Raw genomic sequence first — 19,990 nt, forward strand, 5'->3', positions numbered from 1 at the left:
AGAATACACGAGCTTTTTTCTTATAACGACGTAATAAATATCATTGTTATAGCCAAGGTTGTAATTTTACAGCCTAGTATATTCACGTTATAAGCTTACCCCACAAAGTTTCCTTAATTTTATAACATACAATTACAAATTCTCTAATATTTTTACTAATTTGTTGTCTAATTTATTTGTATTAGTAGGCTCCCATAAGCTTGTGTCTGATAGTTATGAATGGAAAAGTACAAATAACATCTCTACAACTCATAGATGTAAAAGCATACTCATGAAGTTGTTTTGTTTTGTTTTGTTTTAGCACACTTTTGTAGGGCAGCCAGGTCTTTCCAGGGCCCTAGCTGTTGAACTATTAGACAAAGTGAACAATCCAGACAACCATGCACATTACACTGAAGGAGATGATGACGACTTTGAGGTAAAGAGTGTTTGCAACCTAATATTTGAAAAGAAATGTTTAATGTGGCCTTGGAGTTTGTTTTCTGTGTTAGTCTTGTAGTTAAACCCACAGATTTGGCTACAAAGATTAATTAGCAATGTAAACTACACTTATCCTGCATATAATTACCAGTTGAAGCTTTTTTTTTTAAATTTTGGCATAATACACATAGCATAATCATTTCTTAATCCTAGTTCTTTCCAGAAATTTGTAGTTTCTTTATTATAATGATCAATAACAGAATATAAATAATTTTTAAAATTAAGTTGAGGTTCCTATAGAAATTTTATTCTTTCCAATATTTGTTCAAAATATTTCTTATATAATTACATGTAGAGCTATTCATAACTGTGCTTGCCTTCTCTGAAAATTTTTGTCTCTGAAAATATTGTAGAATTATTTTTTGACTATTTGTCATATTTAACAATACTTTTTGGCAGGTACCTATTTATGCCTATATATAACACAACTATATTTTTTTCACTAGTGTCTCTTCCTTTTCTTTTATTATTCTTTTTTATTTCTGTGTTTCTCTTAATCTATTTCTTTTTATGCTTTTATTTTTATAGCTCTAGCTTCACCTCTGGCAAGACTATAGAACTAAACTTTATGTGTTATTACTTATTGAAGGAAATTTTCTACTTCATGTTCTTAAATTATACCACATAAGTGTCATGAAAACTGCTAATACTCATTGGATAGTCATTGTGTACCAAGTATTAGGCCAAGTAATTTCCATTTAACTCACCTAATACTCAGAAAAGTCCTTTGCAATAGGTACTATTACTGTCCTCATTTTACAAATGATAAAATGCAGAAGAAAGAATCATATGGTTAGTAAGTAGTCTAACCAGGATTTGGATCTAGGCAAACTAACTTTAAGGCCTACTCACTTAATTAATACATTTAATAGAAATGTCATAAAACAATCTTTGAAAACATCATTGCTTAGTATATAGCATAGTCTTATCATGTACTAAAATGAATATCATGTACTCAATGACTATTTTGTTAAATGTTTAATGAATTTGAATTGAAAATGTTAAATAAAGCAGCCATACATAGATTTTTTTTCTATTTAAATCATCAATTGCAGACTTGTAATAGATTTTAATCCCCTAAAAATTAAAAAATTATTTAAATTGTTTTAGCTTAAATTTAGAATAGGCTATTACTTGATTCCCCAATTAGTCTTCCACTGGTCGTGTAAATAACCAAACTCTTTTATTCCCCCACACCATTTTGCTGGGATTTGCAAATCCACTCTACCTTCTGAGTTCGCTGTTTCTGTTTAATAATATTACCATACTTTTAATCTTTGAAATATAAAACCTTGTGCCAGGCAGTTGGGACTACAATGGCGTATGAGAGTTGGTACTGTCCTTTCCTTAAAAGAACTTATGGTATAATCTCAAAGGAGATTCAGAAATACAAACAATAATTTATAAGTGTGATAACTAGTATAGACTGGAAATATTAGGTGCTATGGAGGCATATCATAGGAGCAAGGAAGGACTCACTGTAGAGGTCGTATGTGAGCTGAAAAGCTGAAGGATGAATCGGAATTAGAAGAAGAGAGCTAGCAAAAGGTGTTTTAAGCAGCAGTAATAATTTCATGTGTAAAAGCCTGATGATAAGAGAGAAGACAGTTTACTTGAACAAAAGATAAGTTAGTCTGGGTAGAGCAAAAACAAGGAAGGAAGTAGTTGGAGATAAAGTTACAGGACTAGACATGAGCCATTTTAAACCATGTTTAAAATTTTGACTTTAGCCTAAGGCAGTGTAACTCATTAAAGAATAAAGATGTTAACTAATAAGATATGCATCTTTTCAAAGATCTCTTTGACTCAGAATGGTGATTCCATTCCAGAAAACCTGTTAAGAGGATATTGAAGTTATCCAGGATAGATACAGTGGTGTCTTAGATTAGTATGATAGAGCAAGGATAGAGAAAAGTGGTCTAATTCAAGAATTATATGAGAGAGTTGGTGACTGGATGAAAAAATGAAGGGTGGAGGATAAGAAAAGGATTACTCTAGATTTTGACATGAACATTTGGATGGATGTAAAAGTGCCATTTATTGAGTTAGGAATACTAGAGTAAAATCAGATTTGGTAAGAAAGATGAGTTCAGTTTTATTTATGCTAATTATGATGTTGCACAGGACTTCCAAATAGAGAAGGCTCATAAGGAATTAGAGCTATGTGGTTATACCTTGGGAAGAAAAGTTTGGATTAAAGATACAAATTTGAGAGGCATTAGACATAGATGTAGTTGGTACCTTAAGGGGTAAATGATCACTCAAAAACAAGTATATGTAAAATGAGAAAAAAAGAGAGCCTAGGACAGCATCCTGAGATTTCTCCCAAAATTTAAGAATCAGGTAGGCTAAGGGGAATGGCAAAGGATTGATAAAGAACATTAAGGAGAAAAATTTCAGCGAGAATAATGCGTAGAAGTTAAGAAATTTTTGGATTTAGGTGTTGGCATTTGATTACTTTAAAAAGATAATTTTAGAATAGTTGAGGTGAAACTAGATTGAAATGGTTCGAAAAATAAAGTATAGTAATTCATTTATGAAATTTAGTTGGGAAACTGAGGGGTAGGATAGATCAATAGCTGGAGAGAAATGATTTGGTGGGGGATTGATTGATGATGGTTGTTTTCTATGTGGGGCAAAAAAGTTCGAACAGTATTAAATGCTTATGAAAAGGATCCAATAGATAGAGATAGAAGAATCACAAGAAGCAAGATGAATTGGCAAAGTACCTGAGAGGAAGGAGAGGCTGAGATCTAGATTTTGAAGAGGGACTTGATCTGAGAATAAAGAAACACTTCTCTTGCATTAGAGAGGGTGGTTGAGAGTGTAGCTAACAGTATTCTTCTATTTGATGACTTCTGTTTTCTCTGTGAAGTGGCAAAGTCATTTTCTGAAAGTGTGAAGGAAAATAGGTGGGTTTGAAGAGTGGAGAAGGTATGTTGAGGAGATTGGATGGGTTAAATGACTAGAGAAGTGTTGTGGGGAAAAAGCTGAAGTCTCAGATGAAATGAATTTTCAGTATGTTCTGCTGTGTAATTTTCCTCCAGCAGTGATTGGTACCCCAGATGTAAACACAAAAGTAGCTGATTTAATTCATCCATGGTTGTCATTTTGGCCTGCCAGTGTACTGAAGGAGTGTGGGGCAAAGGAAACTTAGGGTATTAGCAAGAGATTGCTTGAAATTATGGACCACCAGATATAACCTGGATAGGAAGAAAAATGTAGATAGGAGAAATGCTGATGGAGTATGAGAAAGTAATGGATCAATGGGCTTGAGATTCCAGTGTGAACATTAAAAAAAGTGTAAGGGAATAAATAAGAGTAAGCTCAAGGGATGAAAAATTTACAGTGTAGTTTGAATTCGTGTATCAGAGCTGATGAAAAGGTCCAGGGTGTGATCTTAGGAGTAGAGAGTGTATTGAAGTATGGGAGAATGTCTTTGGAGATGAGATCAGAAAACTTAAGTCTAGAATAAGTCTGTTGGTATGATGGTGGGTCTTGAAGCAGAGAAAAAAAACATATGAGTCACTGTCTGAGTCATCAGTGAATGAGAGTCATCAAAAATTTGATAGATGGGGGTTGAGCTGAAGGCATAATTTCAAAAGAATCAGGAACTTATAAAACCGGGTAAAAACTCTCACTTTATTTACTATAATATTCTTCCTCAGTCTCTCAGCATCCAGTATTTCTCCCCTCCATGCTCTTTTATCAGATTAATCTCAAAGCCATTTCTGGTGATACCATTCCCTTTCTATAAAATCTCCAAAAAACACCTTTGCTAAGGAAATAGAATTGAGAGGCCTGGCCTAACACTCAGAGCCTTTGCTCATCCTGTCTATCTTTCCAGCTTTGTTATCTCTTCACTACAACCAAACAATAACCAATTCCAATTCCCCTAAATATGCTACAGTTTCCTTTCCTTCTTCCTTCACTTTGTTTATTTCCTTTCTACTGTCAAGAATGCATTTCCCACATTATTGCACATCCAGCATCTACTTGTCCTTCAAGGCCCCAGATCAGATTACAGCTCTATCATGAAGAACTATATGCCTTCAGGTGGAAGTCATTTCTCCATTCTCTGGGCGTTAATAGTAATCTTCTTAATAATGGCACGTACCATTTTCTAATCTTATAAGTATTTGTGTGTCTTATCTTCCTAGACTATAAGCTCTTTGAAGATAAAACTTCTGTCTTTCTTTGAATCTTCAATATTTTATATAGTATAGACATGGAATAAGTAAATAAACTTTTAAAGTATCTTAGTGTTCATTGTATTTTTTTGTTTGTCCGATAATTTACCTTATTAGTAGGTAGTAATGTTTGTCAATTAGTGAACATTTAATTAAAAAGAGAAAGTTTGACCTTTTAACTTTATCATTGAAATTTTTTATGCTTACATCCACAGCCCCATGCAATCATTCGTCATACCATAAGATCTACAAACAGGAATGCCAGAGCTGAACGGACAGCTTCAGAAATAAATTGTATGTATTTGGTATGCATTTTCAATTGGTGGTTTTGGAGGATTAAGCTGGATGCTCTTGTGGGTTTTATGGAATAATGAAATCTCAAACTAACAGAGGCTATATACTTTAACATAGCAGAATACCTTTAAAATGAAGGTTGCTTTTCTGGTTTGTAATGAAATTCCCTTGATTTACAATATATAGTTTTTATTTTCTAATTATAAAGGTAATATATGTCCTTTGCAGAAAATTTGTAAGAGGAAAAAAATAGGAAATCATCATTGCCTATAACCTCATCACCCAGTACCAACCCACATATAATATTTTGCTGAATTTCCTTCATGTTTTTCCATGTGTATTTCTACATGGCTGATTTGTAATAGACATAAAATTTTATTTAACATATTCAGAAATATTTTCCACATATTAGCCTACCCTTTATAACCATTATGTTTGATGGTTGCATCTTTTTTCATTGAGTTGATATATTATAGTTGCTATTGTTGGCCATTTTGAATTGGTTTCAGTTCTTTTAGTCAAGTTAACACGAAGATGAATTTTTTTCTAAAATACATATTTTAAAAAAAGAAACTAATTTTTATTCAATAAATTAATCGACATAAAAAATTGTGTATCAACAATAGTTGTCATTTTAGCCACAGTAATTTAGAAGAATAGATTTGCAAAGGAGTTTTAAATATTGGTATATTGACAAATGCATATTTGCTTCAAAAGAAATTTAAAGTAGTTTACAGTAAAATAAGATAAATAAAAATTATAAACCATAATGGAGGAAGGTAATTTATTAAATATTTAGGCTAATTAGAATTATTACAGATGAGCATTTTGTTTAAGTCTGAGTTTTCTTGAACCTAAGTATTTCTAGCTTTCTGGATACAGCATTGGAAATGTAGGTCAATGGAGAGTTAGAATATTCTTCCCATGTCAGTTATTTAAATCTGGCCTATTCATAGTTAAACCAATAATTCAAAGTTTTATCTTTTTGTTAGTCCAAGATTGCAGATGTTCTTGTACTATCTTCTTATATAATCCCAAGCAAATTCTCTGGGCTTCAAGTATCAGGCAGAAAAGTAGTAAAGTTGATATTTTAATATATAGCTGTCTTTATTTTATGCAGCTGTATAGTATTCAATTAATGTAGTCTAATTTATCTTTTCTTATATAACTTTTGGGTTTTGTGTTATATTTAGCAAGGCCTTCCTGATGTTAAGGTTATAAAAGAATTTTCCTACTGTTTTTCATATTTTTACAGTTCATTTTCAATATTTAAGTCATATATAAGATGTTAATTTATTTGGTAGAAGGTATGAAATATGTATTTAACTTCAGTTTCTTTCTAAATGACTACCCATTCATCTCATTGCTATTAAAAACTTAATATTTTTAATAATGGATTTGACATGCCACTTTTATTATATATGAAATTACCACATGTATTTTAAGACCCTGGAAATTCTATTGCATTAACATGTGTAGTCATGTGCCAGAAGCATACTTTTGATTATTATGTCTTTGTAATACCTGTTAAAGTCTAATACCTGTTAGGACTATTCTTCCTTTTACTCCCCACCGCCCCCGCAACACACACACACAAACATACACATCTTGTTGCTGTTCTTTTTTATTCTGATACTTGGCTATTGTATTTTCCCTACATGAACTTTTAAGAATCAGCTTAACTAGTTAAAAAAAGTTCTTAGCTGTTTTCATTGATGTATATAGGTATAGATATATAATAAACATACATATATAGTTTCTGTTTCTCTATTGAGAATTTTCATCTGCTTACTGTACCCACCTTTTCTCTTAAATTCTTAAACATATTTATAATAGCTGTTTTAAAGTCCTTGTGTGCTAATTTCAACATCTGTGTCATCTTTGAATCTATTTCTATTTGTTTTTTTCAGCTGGTTATGGTTTCTATTTTCCTATTTCTTCTCTAGTAGTTTATTGTATTTTGGATATTGTGATACAACATTGAGTGTCTGGATTTTGTTCTCTTTATTTAAAGAGTATTTAAAGAGTTAGTTAACTGATAGGTCAACTTGATCATTTCGAAGTGTGTGTTGGGTTTTACTAGCATATTTAGGTAGATCTTTTCTCTGAGTAGAAAACCAGGTATCTTTCCTAGTATCGTTTGATCACCAGGATCTGCATTTAGCTCACAGCACTGTTAATCTCTTTTCTGCCATACTTAGCTTTGGTCATGGGCAATTTAGTATTCAACCAAAGCCTTGAGGGGACCTCTTAGCACATTTCTAGAGCTCCTTCTTTATTCGTCTTTCTCATTTCTGGTGTTCTGCCCTTCAAATTCCTACTTCCCGAGAGCCTCAAATGCCATTCTTTGTTTCCGGCCCTCACTGAGACTGTTACTCTCTCTTTGGGTTTCACTTCCTTGTGCCCTAGTTTGGAAAACGCCTTTAGGTAAAAAGCCAGGGTAAATGTGGATCTTACCACCATGTATCTCCCTTCTCTCAAACCTCGTGGTATCTATCTGCCTTATCCATTGCCTCAGAATAGTCGCTTCTTATAGTTTGCACACACACACACACACACACACACACACACACACACACACACACAAACACTCTTATTGTGTTACATGTATGTAGTTGTTTATAGCAGAACAGTAAGCCTAATTCCTGTTATCTCATTATGGTTAGAACCTGCAGATAAATGAGGATTATATGATAGAAAACTTCCTATCTATGTATTTTCATAGGCCATAGAGATGCACCCAAAGGTATTGCCAGGATTTTCTTTCAAACAAAACAACTTGGGTCCAGTCTACTACACAAAACAATGGCATTGAAGGCTCTGGCATGCTGTACAGTGAGTCATGACTACAGTAACTTTAGGCTAGTCAGAATTTGATTTTTTTTAAGGAAGACTTTACCTACATGTTAAAACAAAACATCTTAAATATTTACACTAGTATAAATGAAATCTCTCAGTTTATTTTCAGTCACTGAAACTGATACATTGGATGTTGTTCATATTTTACTATATCTTTAATCCAAATTTATGAAACTCATTTTCTTTAGGAATTTTTTTGTCTTGAATTTGCTAGATACATAATTTTACTATTTAAAAAATGAGACTTTCTTTTCTATATTTATACTTTTTATAATTCATCTGTAAACTTGCTTGTCAGTATTTCTAGTTGTGACCAAAAAAAAAAAAACCAAAAAACTTTAGCTTATCTCTGTCTCAAATGAGTGAAATGGTTCTTTGTGACTTAATAGTAGTGGTTCTTGAATTAAGATATTTTTTAATTATATTAAGAAATAAAGCATTAATGAACAAGGGGTTTTTATTTTAGGTTATTTTTGAAAAGTAGATACTATATTTTATGGAATGTCTTCCAGTCTTTTATTATAAATTTTATGGCATACTGTTTTTGTTTAAGGTAATGAATTATGTACATACTTTGTATTTCTTTATAAATCTTGTTTTTAGGGGTAAGGACAACTGGATGTTTTGAAAGTGGTTTTTTAATGTATTTAGTTTGCCAGGATTATAATTAGGAATCTTGTATCTCTGTGATGCAAATGTATTTTAATTTCTTTTTGGTCTTTTGGTCATTTTAGATTTTAGAATTTTATGATTCTCTATAAGTAGGTAATCATCATTTTCTCTGTTTTAGAATATTTCATATAAAGCAAGTACTCTGAGTATTTGTAATAATTCTAAAGTCAGTCCGAGTAGGCCAGATAAAATGAACATTTAGCAAAGTATTAGATTCCTGAATACCATTGTAACATTTATTTAATTTGACAAATATCATTTGTATTGTTTTGTATTTTTTTAGGTAATTATAGGTAATTTAGGAGGGGTTCATCCCTGCCATAAAATTGTAGCTTAAATTAGCTCTCAAAACAGAGTCTGCAACTTAGAGAAAATCCTTAAAGTGTTTTGTTAGTAATCTACTTTTAATTAACTTTTTAAAATCTGTTATACACCAAAAATGCTATTTAATTCTCTGACTTCAACTGAGAATTAAGTAGAGTTGTTAAGATATGCAATCGCTACTTTGTTTTAGTAAGCATTAAGAAAGGAGTACTCTTGTAACAAAATAAGAGATCTTTTCCTCCCTCTCTTCCTTCTCCTTACCCCAGTACACATGCTTCTTATTACATTTCCGAGATTAACACTTTAAAATAGTTTGTGAATATCTGTTACCTATTTTGCAGTTGACAAATTACAATTTGAACCTCCGCTGAGAAAAGAAACAGAAGCACGGGATGAAATGGTAGGAATTATGACTTTAAAGTATTTTACACATTAAAATTTGAGAAAACTTATAATTAGGTTATTTTGACTAGGGTACGATGTGTATGTAATATACCATTTTAACCATTCATTTCGACTTTTCTGAAACATTTACATGAAGTTAAGTACTGTATATGGAATTTGATACTCAGCTCTAAGCTCTCAGAATCTTTTGTCTTATTGATTCTGATAGGTTTGTAGTACATTTTTGCATTGCTTTACTATTTTTAATAGTTATTTGTTAATATTGTTTCTTTTTTAACCATTGCTCTTATTCTGAGAGTACTGTTTGGTTAACTCTTTCCTATTTGAAAGGAAAGAAGTAATAGAGCAAGATATTAAGGTCAGCCTAGATGTTATCTAAATCTACTTTATGCTTAAGATTTCGTAAAAACTATAATTTCTAAGGTAATTGTCTTCTGTTAATGGATCTCTTCATCCTTAACTTTTGGAAGTAGTGCTCTTCTTACTATATTTATTGCTGTATAATAAAGTCTCAATGTCCATGCTAGTAGGAAAAAATAGTAGCACCATAAAATGATAAAATGATGATAATGCTGTTTAGTTCTCCATGCTAATGGAGTAGTGATACAAATAATTCAAGGTTAGGTTTTTCTGTTTTGCTTTGGAATATACTAGCATATTGGTAAAGAGGGCTTGTCACTTGAAGCTATATTTAGTAAGTTTATGGAATGTCTTAAGTTTTAGTCAGCTGATAATGAGTCATTGACCCAAATAAGTTCAAATGACAACAAATCTAGCTAGGGATTAAAAAATTGATTGAAAGCCAAGGTGATTAACAATTATGACAACAAATCTAGCTGGGGATTAAAAAATTGATTGAAAGCCAAGGTGATTAACAATTATGACATGGAATGTTTTCTCGAATCAAATAAAATTATTAATATCCCTTATAAGGTAACATTTTAATCTCTTAATTTTTACCTTCTCAGGGAGTATCATCAGACCCAAACTTTGTATTTCAGTGGAATCCTTTTGTTGATGGTGCAAATACTGGAAAGTAAGTTGTTTACTAATATAATAACTTTATTTTACTTGATCATGTAAGAGCAGTATTGGGGGAAGTGATTTATCTTGATAAGCTTTAATTTTCATTCTTAAAACAATTGTATTATGCCTCTTCTCAGTGTAAAGGCATCATGTGTTGATCCTTAAGGGTTTTGGGTTTTGTTTTTTAAGTTAGAATATAGTTTATGTAATGTTAATATACTGAAAGATGAGCCATATGATGTCATGGGAAAAAATACTATAGTAGGAATCAGAAAGCCACAATAATTTCATCTTTGCAATCTAGTTACTTCATATTCTAGACCTGTCTTCCCTCAGCAGTTAAGTGACAGGGATAGCGTAGATGAGTTGTTCCAAACCTGTTGGTGTATTGCAGTGCCTAGAGAGCTTTTTGGAAATACAGATTTCTGGGCCCCCACATTAGGCCTATAGATCCAGGGTTGATAAACTGGCCTATAAGCCACATCTGGCCCACTGCCTATTTTTTACACAGCCCACAAACTAGAATGGTGCTTACATTTTTTAATGATTGAAAGAAAATCAAAAGAACAGATGATATTTTGTTACACATGAAAATTATGTGAAGTTTAACTGTCAGTGTCCATAAATGAAGGTTTGTTGGAACACAGCCATGCTCGTTAATTTATATATTATCTATAGCTGCTTTCACGCTACAACAAAAGAGTTAAGTAGTTATGACCATTGTATGATTTGGAAAGCCTACAATATTTATTGTCTGGCCCTTTATAGACAGTGTTTGCCAACCCTTTCCATAAAATAGTCTTTGGGACTGAATCTAAGAATCCTGAAGGTTTCCCAAGTGATTGCAGTGACTGTGATAAGGGTATGGAATCAGTGGGCTATATTAGTGATGTTCAACCTTTGATGTGCCTGGAGGATCACCTGGAGATCTTGTTGAAATGCAGATTCTGATTCAGTAGATCTAGAAGTTACATTTATAAGAGTTTCCAGGTAATGCCAGTGTTGCTTGGTCTGTGGACCCCACTTGGGCTAACAAAGGGCTTGATCATATGGCCAGTTGTATCTATGGTTCACTATGGGTTCCAACTCTAAAATTCTGACTCTGTTTTTTACTAAGTTTAATTTAGTTTTTATTACATATTAAGTGTAGCAAAGCATAGCCATAAAGTAAAAAGTCTTTGTGTTCACTGTATAAGAATCTCTATTTTATAGTTATACGATTTGACAGAATGAGGTCTTAGGTCTTCTGATAGATTTTAAAAATACCATGTACTGTGATCTCATTGTCTTTTCTGTCCCCTGATTATAAAGATTTCAATGCACATTGAATAGTGTCTCTATTACGATCATTTATCACCATCTAAATTGCATTTTTGTCTTTGTATTAGATCAACCTCAAAACGGGCAATACCACCTCCCCTACCTCCTAAGGTGAGCTACTTAAAGATTTTAAACAATAAATCCTTGTTTTTAAAAACAAAATAAAAATAAATCTTTGTTTAAAAAATAATTAAATTTAAAAGTAATTTTATTAAATTTATTCAGAATTCTCTTAAACATATTTTTGATAAATATAGTTTTCTTCAAGAGGGGTGTATGAATGTGTAAAATATATTAAAGGAGATTTCATAACAAATACAGTGTTTTAATAACTTAGAAAAAGGCAAAAATAGGTTATTACTCATTTGAGAAAATACTTGGCCACATGGAGAGGAGAGTTCATCATTTACAAAATCCTCATTTACTACTATAATTTGACATTTCAGTGGAGTCATACTTCATTAAGTCAATTTCCTTGCTTATTTCAAGATATTGAAATTTTGTGCATTGTTTACGTAATTTTATTAGTTATAATAATTTTACCATTTTGGGGTTAGAGTTGATTAAAAATCATATGGCGAATTCATGGTTGTGTTGGGACAGTAACTCAGCTCTTGCTTACTTTGCTTACTTTGCCCAGTAAATTGAACTATATAAAGAAAGAAAAAAAAGCATATCTTCCTCCCCCTGAAGTCTTTGATGTATAAAGATAATGAAGTGTTACTGTTTTATATCCAAATTTATTGAAGTACTTTTGTGTCTCATTATCACTAGCCAAGGATAAACAGTTACCCTGAAGATAACCTCCTAGATGAAGAAAAATCATCAACCATAAAACGTTGCCCTGATTCAGAGAACAGAGCGCCCCAAGTTCTCAGAAGACAGAGTAGCCCAAGTTGTGTTCCCGTAGCCGAGACTTCCTCTATTGGTATGGCTAGCAGTGTTAGCAGCCCTGGAGCTAGATACTGTGATCTGGGTAAATAAATCAAAGTAAATACTGAGAAGAAAGCCATTTTGTTTATAATAAAGAATGTCTTTTTTTTTTAGTCAATTTTAGTGTTTAAAGCTTTGTGAAGATTCTTTAAAATGCCACATGGATAGGCTATAGATTGAGTCCAATTCAATCCTAATTTGATCCTTTACTAAATATCTAGAAAGATGAATGGATGTTCCTGACTTCCAGAAGTCCATGATCTATAGCAGAAGTTATACTCGCATACACAAAACATTAGATAAGACAGTTTGTATAAGTGTCTCCTACAGTAATTGACTACATGTAATAGAAGATGAGAGATTTCTGAGGGAGGTAAGGATTTAAGGAAGAGAAGAGGTGGGCCCTTGCAGAGTATTAAAGGGCTTGACGAGCCTTCAGTAGGACAAGCCAGTGCCTACAGGCATTCTTGGAGATCAAGAGAAAATGAACCAATAACACTGAAGCAGGAAAATATGAATTGTGTTGGAAATACAATCCAGTATGGTAGAAGTGTGGGCTTTTGAAGGGTACTTACTGGGAAATAGGACTAAAAAAATATATTGAAGTTCGGTTAGGAAAGGCCCTGAATATCAACATCAATAGGTCAGATTTCATTTTTCTCATAATATGAAAAGACATTTGTTTTCTTGCGTTAAGACCACTGCTAAATATGCCATGCTACCACTATAGAACCCAGAGAAATGCCCCAAAGATATTTTAACTTGTCTGACGGTAGTGAATATTTCCCAGTAAGGAATTACCCCTTATTTGTATGGTCATTCAACTTTTAACCATGATTCTCTTTAGGAAATGGTGATGGTATTTCAAAACTGATGAGTGAAAATACAGAAGGGTCAGCACAAGCACCACAGTTACCACGAAAAAAGGACAAGCGAGATTTCCCTGTAGGTATAACAGGCATTTGGTAATTAGTTGTAACTAATACTGTATTTATTATATAAGGGGCATAGTCTGTTTAATTAAAGAATTTGAATAACTGAATTTCTAAATGTATAAAGTTATTACTAAGGTTTTACAATGTTAAAATTATTTTTCCCCATAGAAACCAGTCATCAATGGCCTCCCACCCACCCCAAAAGTGCTGGTAAGGAATATTTTTATGTGAACCACTTACCAATTTTTATCTCTTTAGAAGCAACAGGAGATTGTTTATGGGTTATCAAATATCTTGATCCAATGAAAGGAAAGATATATAAATACAAAGACATTAAATGCATTTGGATGTATCTTGTACCCAGATTTGAGTGAGCTGGTTAGAATTTGGAGTTTCACCTTTTATAAACACAGGCAGTTGGGTTTTCATATTAGCCTACAAAAGCCAATTTAATTTTAATTTGATAATATTAATAGTACTGTGTCCTCTTTATTTTGTGAGTTAAATATCTTTCTACCCATGAAACATTTTCACATTGAACTATACACCATGAAGAGGAACAGGGAAGCTTATGTTAATGCTTGTCCTCTGGCCTTTCAGTAGAACTGATGTGTAAGGTGGTTTAGCCAATCATATGAATAGGGTGCTTTATAAATTGTACCTTTTTATTCATGAAAAGTCTAATGTATGACTATTAGTCTTTTCGTCTGTTATCACTATTAAGAATTTATACTGCAATTATAATCACCATAGTGCTACTCAATAAAATCATTTGTTTCGCATTATTAAATGTTAATCCTAAACATAAGTAGTGACTTAAAATTCCTAGAAGGTATCATTGATGTATATAGATGTTTTGATTAATTGGATATTTTTGTCCCAAAATAGAGATTACACAAAGAAAGAATATGAGACTTTTGGTAGAAGGGATTAGATTATATCAAATTATGGATTTTTTTTGTAATGAAACCATAAGTATATGCAAATAAGAGTCAGTTTAGTATTTCATAATAATCTTGGCTATTTTCTAAGTATATAAAATTATTTAATCAAATAAGTCAATTTTTTTTTTTCTTTATAATTAAGATGGGAGCTTGTTTTTCCAAAGTTTTTGATGGTTGCCCTTTGAAAATTAATTGTGCAACATCCTGGATTCATCCTGATACAAAAGGTAAAATTTCTGAACTTTTATATCTCCAATAAAATATTTGTTTATCGGAAAGGATGTTTATGATCAGTGAACTCAGGTTGTTTATTTTAAAAATATGACTTAGAGACTAAAAATAGTGTAGGTATCTGCAGCAACCTAAGTAGGTAAGTAGAGTTTTGGTTTAAGGCATTCAAATGTAAAAGTGTGCAGGAACTGTTCCCAAAATAAGGAGGCCAAGGAGACATCAGTTTCTGATTAAAAGAGGAAACCAAAAAGACATCACAACTGATTACAACCATAATTTGGATTTTCTTTTTTGTAAAAAGACAGTACTGGGACAATTGATAATTTCAATAAGTAAAGTCAGTGGATTAGATAATATTATCATTTCAGTGTTGATTTCCTGATTTTGATCATTGTACTTTGGTTATATAAAACTTTTTTCTTTTTCTTTGAGAAAAGTGCGCCGAAGTATTTAGAAGTAAAGGGACTTGTAACTTATCTGAAACAAAAAACAACAAAGTTCAGAAAGCAAAAAAAATATATGTATGGAGAGAGAAAAGATAAAAGCCAAAGTAATAAATGTTAACATATGTGAAATCTGTGTGCGATGTTCAGGAATTCTTTGTACTATTACAACTTTTATATAAGTCTAAAATGATGGTTAATAAAAATTATTTTTAAATATTTAGACTATATTTTTAAAGTGAGGAAGCAATACATAGAGGCAAAAATTTGGAATCAAATAGATCTGCGTTGGATTTCCTGCTCCGTCATTACTATGTGACTCCGAAAGATACTTAACACCTCTGGTTCTCAACGCATTCATTTATAACAGATGAACTCTTGGTGCACTCACCTTATTGCAAGGAAGCAAGGAGCTTACCTGGGGGTCTGGCAATTAGCAAACAGAGGTTAGGCAATAGAGAGTGTTCAGGAAATGTTTGTTTCCACTTAATAATATTAATTATTAATTCATTAATAGATTTTATTAATTGATATAAGGTCATATAATTATCTGCTTTAAATGCCACTATTACAAAGTATAGAAAAAATATTTTTAACAGTAAGGAAATGGTTTCTCGTGTGTTTGTACATTTTCATTTAGATATAATTTTAGACTTACAGAGAAGAAAAATAGTGCAAGAAACTCCTGTATACTCAGAATCATCAGTTGCTTCTATTTTGCTCCCTTTGTTTTACTATTCTCTATATGTGCATTTTTTGCTGAATCACTTGAGAATGAGTTGAAGACATGCTCCTCTTCTCCTTATGCTTCAGTTTGTATTTCCTAGGAATAAGAATCATCTCTTATATAACCATAGGACAATTATAAAGATCAGGAAATTTATCATTGATATAATACTGTTCTTTGATCTACACTCCATATTTAAATTTTATTAATCATCCCAACAATATCCTTTATTGTCTTCCCACTCCTTTTTCCATGTCACATTTAGCTACCATGTCTCTTTAGTCTCATTTAGTCTGAAACAATTCATCAGCCTTTCTTTCTCTTGATCTTAACATTTTTGAGACTACTTATTATGTAGAATGTCCCTTCGTTGGCTTTGTGTAATGAGTCCTCATGCTTAGATCAGATTATTTTGGCAGGAGTATCTCAGAAGTGTTATCATGCTCATCTCAGTGCATCACATCAGGCACATGATATCAGCTTGTCCAAATACTAGTAATGTCAACGTTGACCAATAGGTTAGGATGGTGTTCACTAACTTTCTCCTAGTAACTGTTGAGTTACTATTGTTCCCAATTCATAAGTAATTACTTAAGTAATTAATTTCTCAAACTAATTGATAAGTACTCAGTGTGGCGATATATCAAGACTATATTAAATATCTTCTTGAGCATCAGACTTTCACCAACTAGTTTTAGCATCTATTGGCAATTCATTGACATCTTTTGACAATTTTCTTCCCCGTTTAGTTTTATCAGTTTGAACTTATGAATTCTTTTTTTTATTTAGGGAGATACAATCTATCACTTATTGTTTATTTTAGCACTTAAATTGTCAGAATCTTTGAGCAGTGGGTGCTCATATGTTTGTTTGATATGTCCTTATCATTTTTTTGAGCACTTCCTTACTATCTGGCACAGCAAGATTTCTAGGCTCATTTTATACTTTCCTCGCCCCAGAATAGGAATCAGTTTTTTCTTTAAGAAGCCTTGTGTTTTTTTTTTAAGTGGAAAATAATATTTATAAACCAAGATTTGGTGTGCTCATGATTTCTGGCATGTCATAATTTACAATTTCTACTTATAGTTTTTTGTACAAAGAATATTTAAGATGTCTGGCAAAAATATATAGCTATAATAAAAACTCTTGAGATACGAAAATTATGTTCAGAAGGATTGTATAGCAAGATAAAGCCAGAGTGAGTTAGTAACAAAGACTATATCTGCTTTTAAAAATAAGAAAAGAATTGGGGAAAGAGGTAAAGAAGGTGGCATGGATTTTAGAAAATAATTTTTCTTTGCGTGGTTGGGTGGCTGTGTAACCCTAATGCCATTAAAACATAGAGCCATTATTTTAGTGAATGATTTCAGAAAATGATAGTAAATTTTGGTGGCTCTCTCAACTATTTTAGATCAGTACATTATTTTTGGAACCGAAGATGGTATTTACACATTGAATCTCAATGAACTACATGAGGCAACGATGGAACAGGTAGGAGTTTTAACTTAAAATTAGTTTGGTTGGGTAAATTGAATAAAAAAAAAAATCCTTAAATTTAAATCAATTTATGTGGGCCTCAGTTTTAATTTTTATGATTTAAATATTTAAAGGGGTGAAATAGTACTTTTTACATGTTCTTGTAAAAGTTTTTTCTGTAAGATTTTGGTAATTTACTGAAAAAATAGAAAATAGTTATTTTTATACTATTTCAGACTGTTAGAATCTGGAAGTTAAGGGGTAAAGGAATGAAAATTAGAGTTTTAATTATCTCTTTTTCTTTATAGTTATTTCCACGAAAATGTACTTGGCTCTATGTTATCAATAATACTTTAATGTCATTATCAGGTATGTATATGATGAAAATAATGTGGAAAATAAATTATAGACAAGCAGAAAAATGAGATTTTAATATGCATTATTTTTAAATGTTATTTTTTGATTCCAGGTAACTATAGTATAGTAACTTTGAGACTTGCACATGTTCCTAGAAAACTTTGAGAAATGACCCTGTCTTCAATTTAGTTAGCACTTCTCAAACCTGCCCAGAGTCCAAACATCTGAGAAATGTCACGGTGATTGTCACCTGAGGCCATCTACTACCACTCAGCTGCCCCCACTGTCATTATCATTCCTGCCTTCTATTGAGAATTAACAGTTGAAGGGAAAGAAGTAGAGGGTCTAACTACTTTCTTTCTCTGTGATCTTGAGCAAGTCACCCTCAGCCTCAGTTTTCCTCTTTTTTTTTAATAATTTATTTATTTTTCAGTTACATTTGTCATACAACCTTATATCAGTTTCAGATGTACAACATAATGATTAGACACATTAGACACATAACTTACAAAGTGATCACCCCCATAAATCTAGTACCCATCTGACAAGACACAGTTATTACACTATTAGTGACTATATTCCTTATCTATACCTTACATCCCTACAACTATTTTGTAACTAGCAGTTTGTACTTTTTAATCTCTTCCCCCCATCACCCTCTCCTCAAGCCCCTATCTGGCAGCCATCAAAACACTCTCTATCTGTCAGTGTTTCTGCCCTACCTGTTCACTCACCTTGTTTTTTAGATCCCTCATGTAAGTGCAATCACATGGTACTTGTCCTTCTCTATCTGACCCAGCACAGTACCCTCTCTCCAGGTCCATCTTGTCTGTTTTCTTAATTGTAAAATAAGGATGGTAACAATAACAGCCTCATGAGGTTGCTGTAAGGATTAAATAAGATGATATCCAGAGTGCTTGGTAAACTCTGAAGACTGGTACAAATGTTTCCTGGTAGAATTCATGTTATTATGGACCACATAATAACCATCTTAGACCAATGCTTTAAAGTCTTAAAAACAAGTGGGTTCCAGAGCAAACTATTCTAATTTTGTTTTTATGATTTTCTTTTTATGGTTGTTGTTTGGGGTGGATTTGCGGGTGGTGTTTTAGGCTTTTTTTTTTTTAATTCTTATCCTACCAAAACCTATTTTTTTCACATTTTAGATTTAAGTGGCTACCTAGAGATTTATTACATGCTTTAATTCTGATAGTAGAGTACAAGATAGTTAATTATTGGACGTGGTTCCATAGTGTAGTGGAAGGTCCTGGGTTCACACCCCAGTGCAGCCAGGGTCCATGGTCTGCGGCCATGCCACCCTGAACAAGCCTGATGTCCGATCTCGGAAGCTAAGCAGGGTCAGAGACCACGGATGTTAGTATTTGGATGGGAGACCACCTAGGAAGACCAGGTGCTGTAGGCATAAACAAATTAAAAAAAAAAAAAAAGATAATTGTTTTGCCCTGTCCCTTACTTAATTCTAATGCTATTAACTATTAAAATAGCACTATCACTTACTCAACTTTGAATAATTAAATCATTTCAGTATTTCTTAAATTTTTTCAGTTATTTTGTTTGATATTGTCATGCTCTGTATCTCAATAGATAATGTGAGGATTTTATCCCTGCTGTATTTTCAGTACTATCAGGCTTCTCAGTGTTAAGTGTACCTTTAAACTACTTATGCTTTAAAGCATCAGTGTTGATGACATTCTTACTTGCTGATAGGTAGATTATATGAATAAATAAAATAAAAAGTGTTATTTTCATAACTTTAAGTGTTTGTATGTATGGGCAACTTGAACTCTTCCATTAACCATTGCCTAATGAGAGATTCTTTAGGAACTTATATATTTGAGCTGATGACTATTTTCACGAAGAGCATATTATTTGATCATGCGTAAATAGCTTCTAAAAAACTGAGGTCCTCAAAAGAGTATTTAAACTCTTTGATTTGAATTATGCTTCCCCCAGTTTTTTTACTTTTGCTTAACTGTTATTATATTATTGTTATTATGAAATATTACTGTTATTATGAAAACATTTAAATTCAGTTCTGTTTCAGTTAACAATTTTAAATTGTATGCATGTAAGGTCACTTTCTTCTAACTTACTGCTTTTGCTTTTATCTTTACTCATACCTGTCTTTAGAAATAAACTTAAGAACCACACAGTTATTTGTAAAATAACTCCAGGAAAACAGGGAAGTTAACGTATAAGTTTTTTCCATACTCTAGTAAAATGATCCATAAAACAATGTAGATAGCAGAGCTTAATAGGAGAAAATGTTGTTCTTCATAAAGGTCTGTGGTTTTGTAGGTGTGCGCACATACATGTACATGTGTGTTCAGCTGCCTAGTTAGGCAGAATGTTT

At 32.2% G+C, this 19,990-nt stretch overlaps 1 protein-coding gene across 7 annotated transcripts in view; it reads left to right on the forward strand.

Annotated features, from left to right (window-relative positions):
- MAP4K5 (mitogen-activated protein kinase kinase kinase kinase 5) overlaps positions 1–19,990 on the forward strand; it is a 94,591-nt gene that overhangs the window by 57,374 nt on the left and 17,227 nt on the right. For 5 of the 7 annotated variants that reach the window (XM_011385632.2, XM_011385649.2, XM_011385675.2 and 2 more), the window contains 11 exons: positions 302–418; positions 4,886–4,964; positions 9,161–9,219; positions 10,193–10,260; positions 11,639–11,681; positions 12,345–12,546; positions 13,351–13,448; positions 13,607–13,648; positions 14,525–14,609; positions 17,195–17,274; positions 17,568–17,628. In XM_011385632.2, coding sequence (XP_011383934.1) covers positions 302–418; positions 4,886–4,964; positions 9,161–9,219; positions 10,193–10,260; positions 11,639–11,681; positions 12,345–12,546; positions 13,351–13,448; positions 13,607–13,648; positions 14,525–14,609; positions 17,195–17,274; positions 17,568–17,628 — 934 coding nt within the window. The remainder of the gene's footprint in view (positions 1–301; positions 419–4,885; positions 4,965–9,160; positions 9,220–10,192; positions 10,261–11,638; positions 11,682–12,344; positions 12,547–13,350; positions 13,449–13,606; positions 13,649–14,524; positions 14,610–17,194; positions 17,275–17,567; positions 17,629–19,990) is intronic. The other 2 variants (XM_011385659.2, XM_011385668.2) reach the window with 1 other exon arrangement.

Source organism: Pteropus vampyrus, unplaced genomic scaffold, assembly GCF_000151845.1.
Source record: "Pteropus vampyrus isolate Shadow unplaced genomic scaffold, Pvam_2.0 Scaffold15, whole genome shotgun sequence".
NCBI classification, from domain to species: Eukaryota; Metazoa; Chordata; class Mammalia; order Chiroptera; family Pteropodidae; genus Pteropus; species Pteropus vampyrus.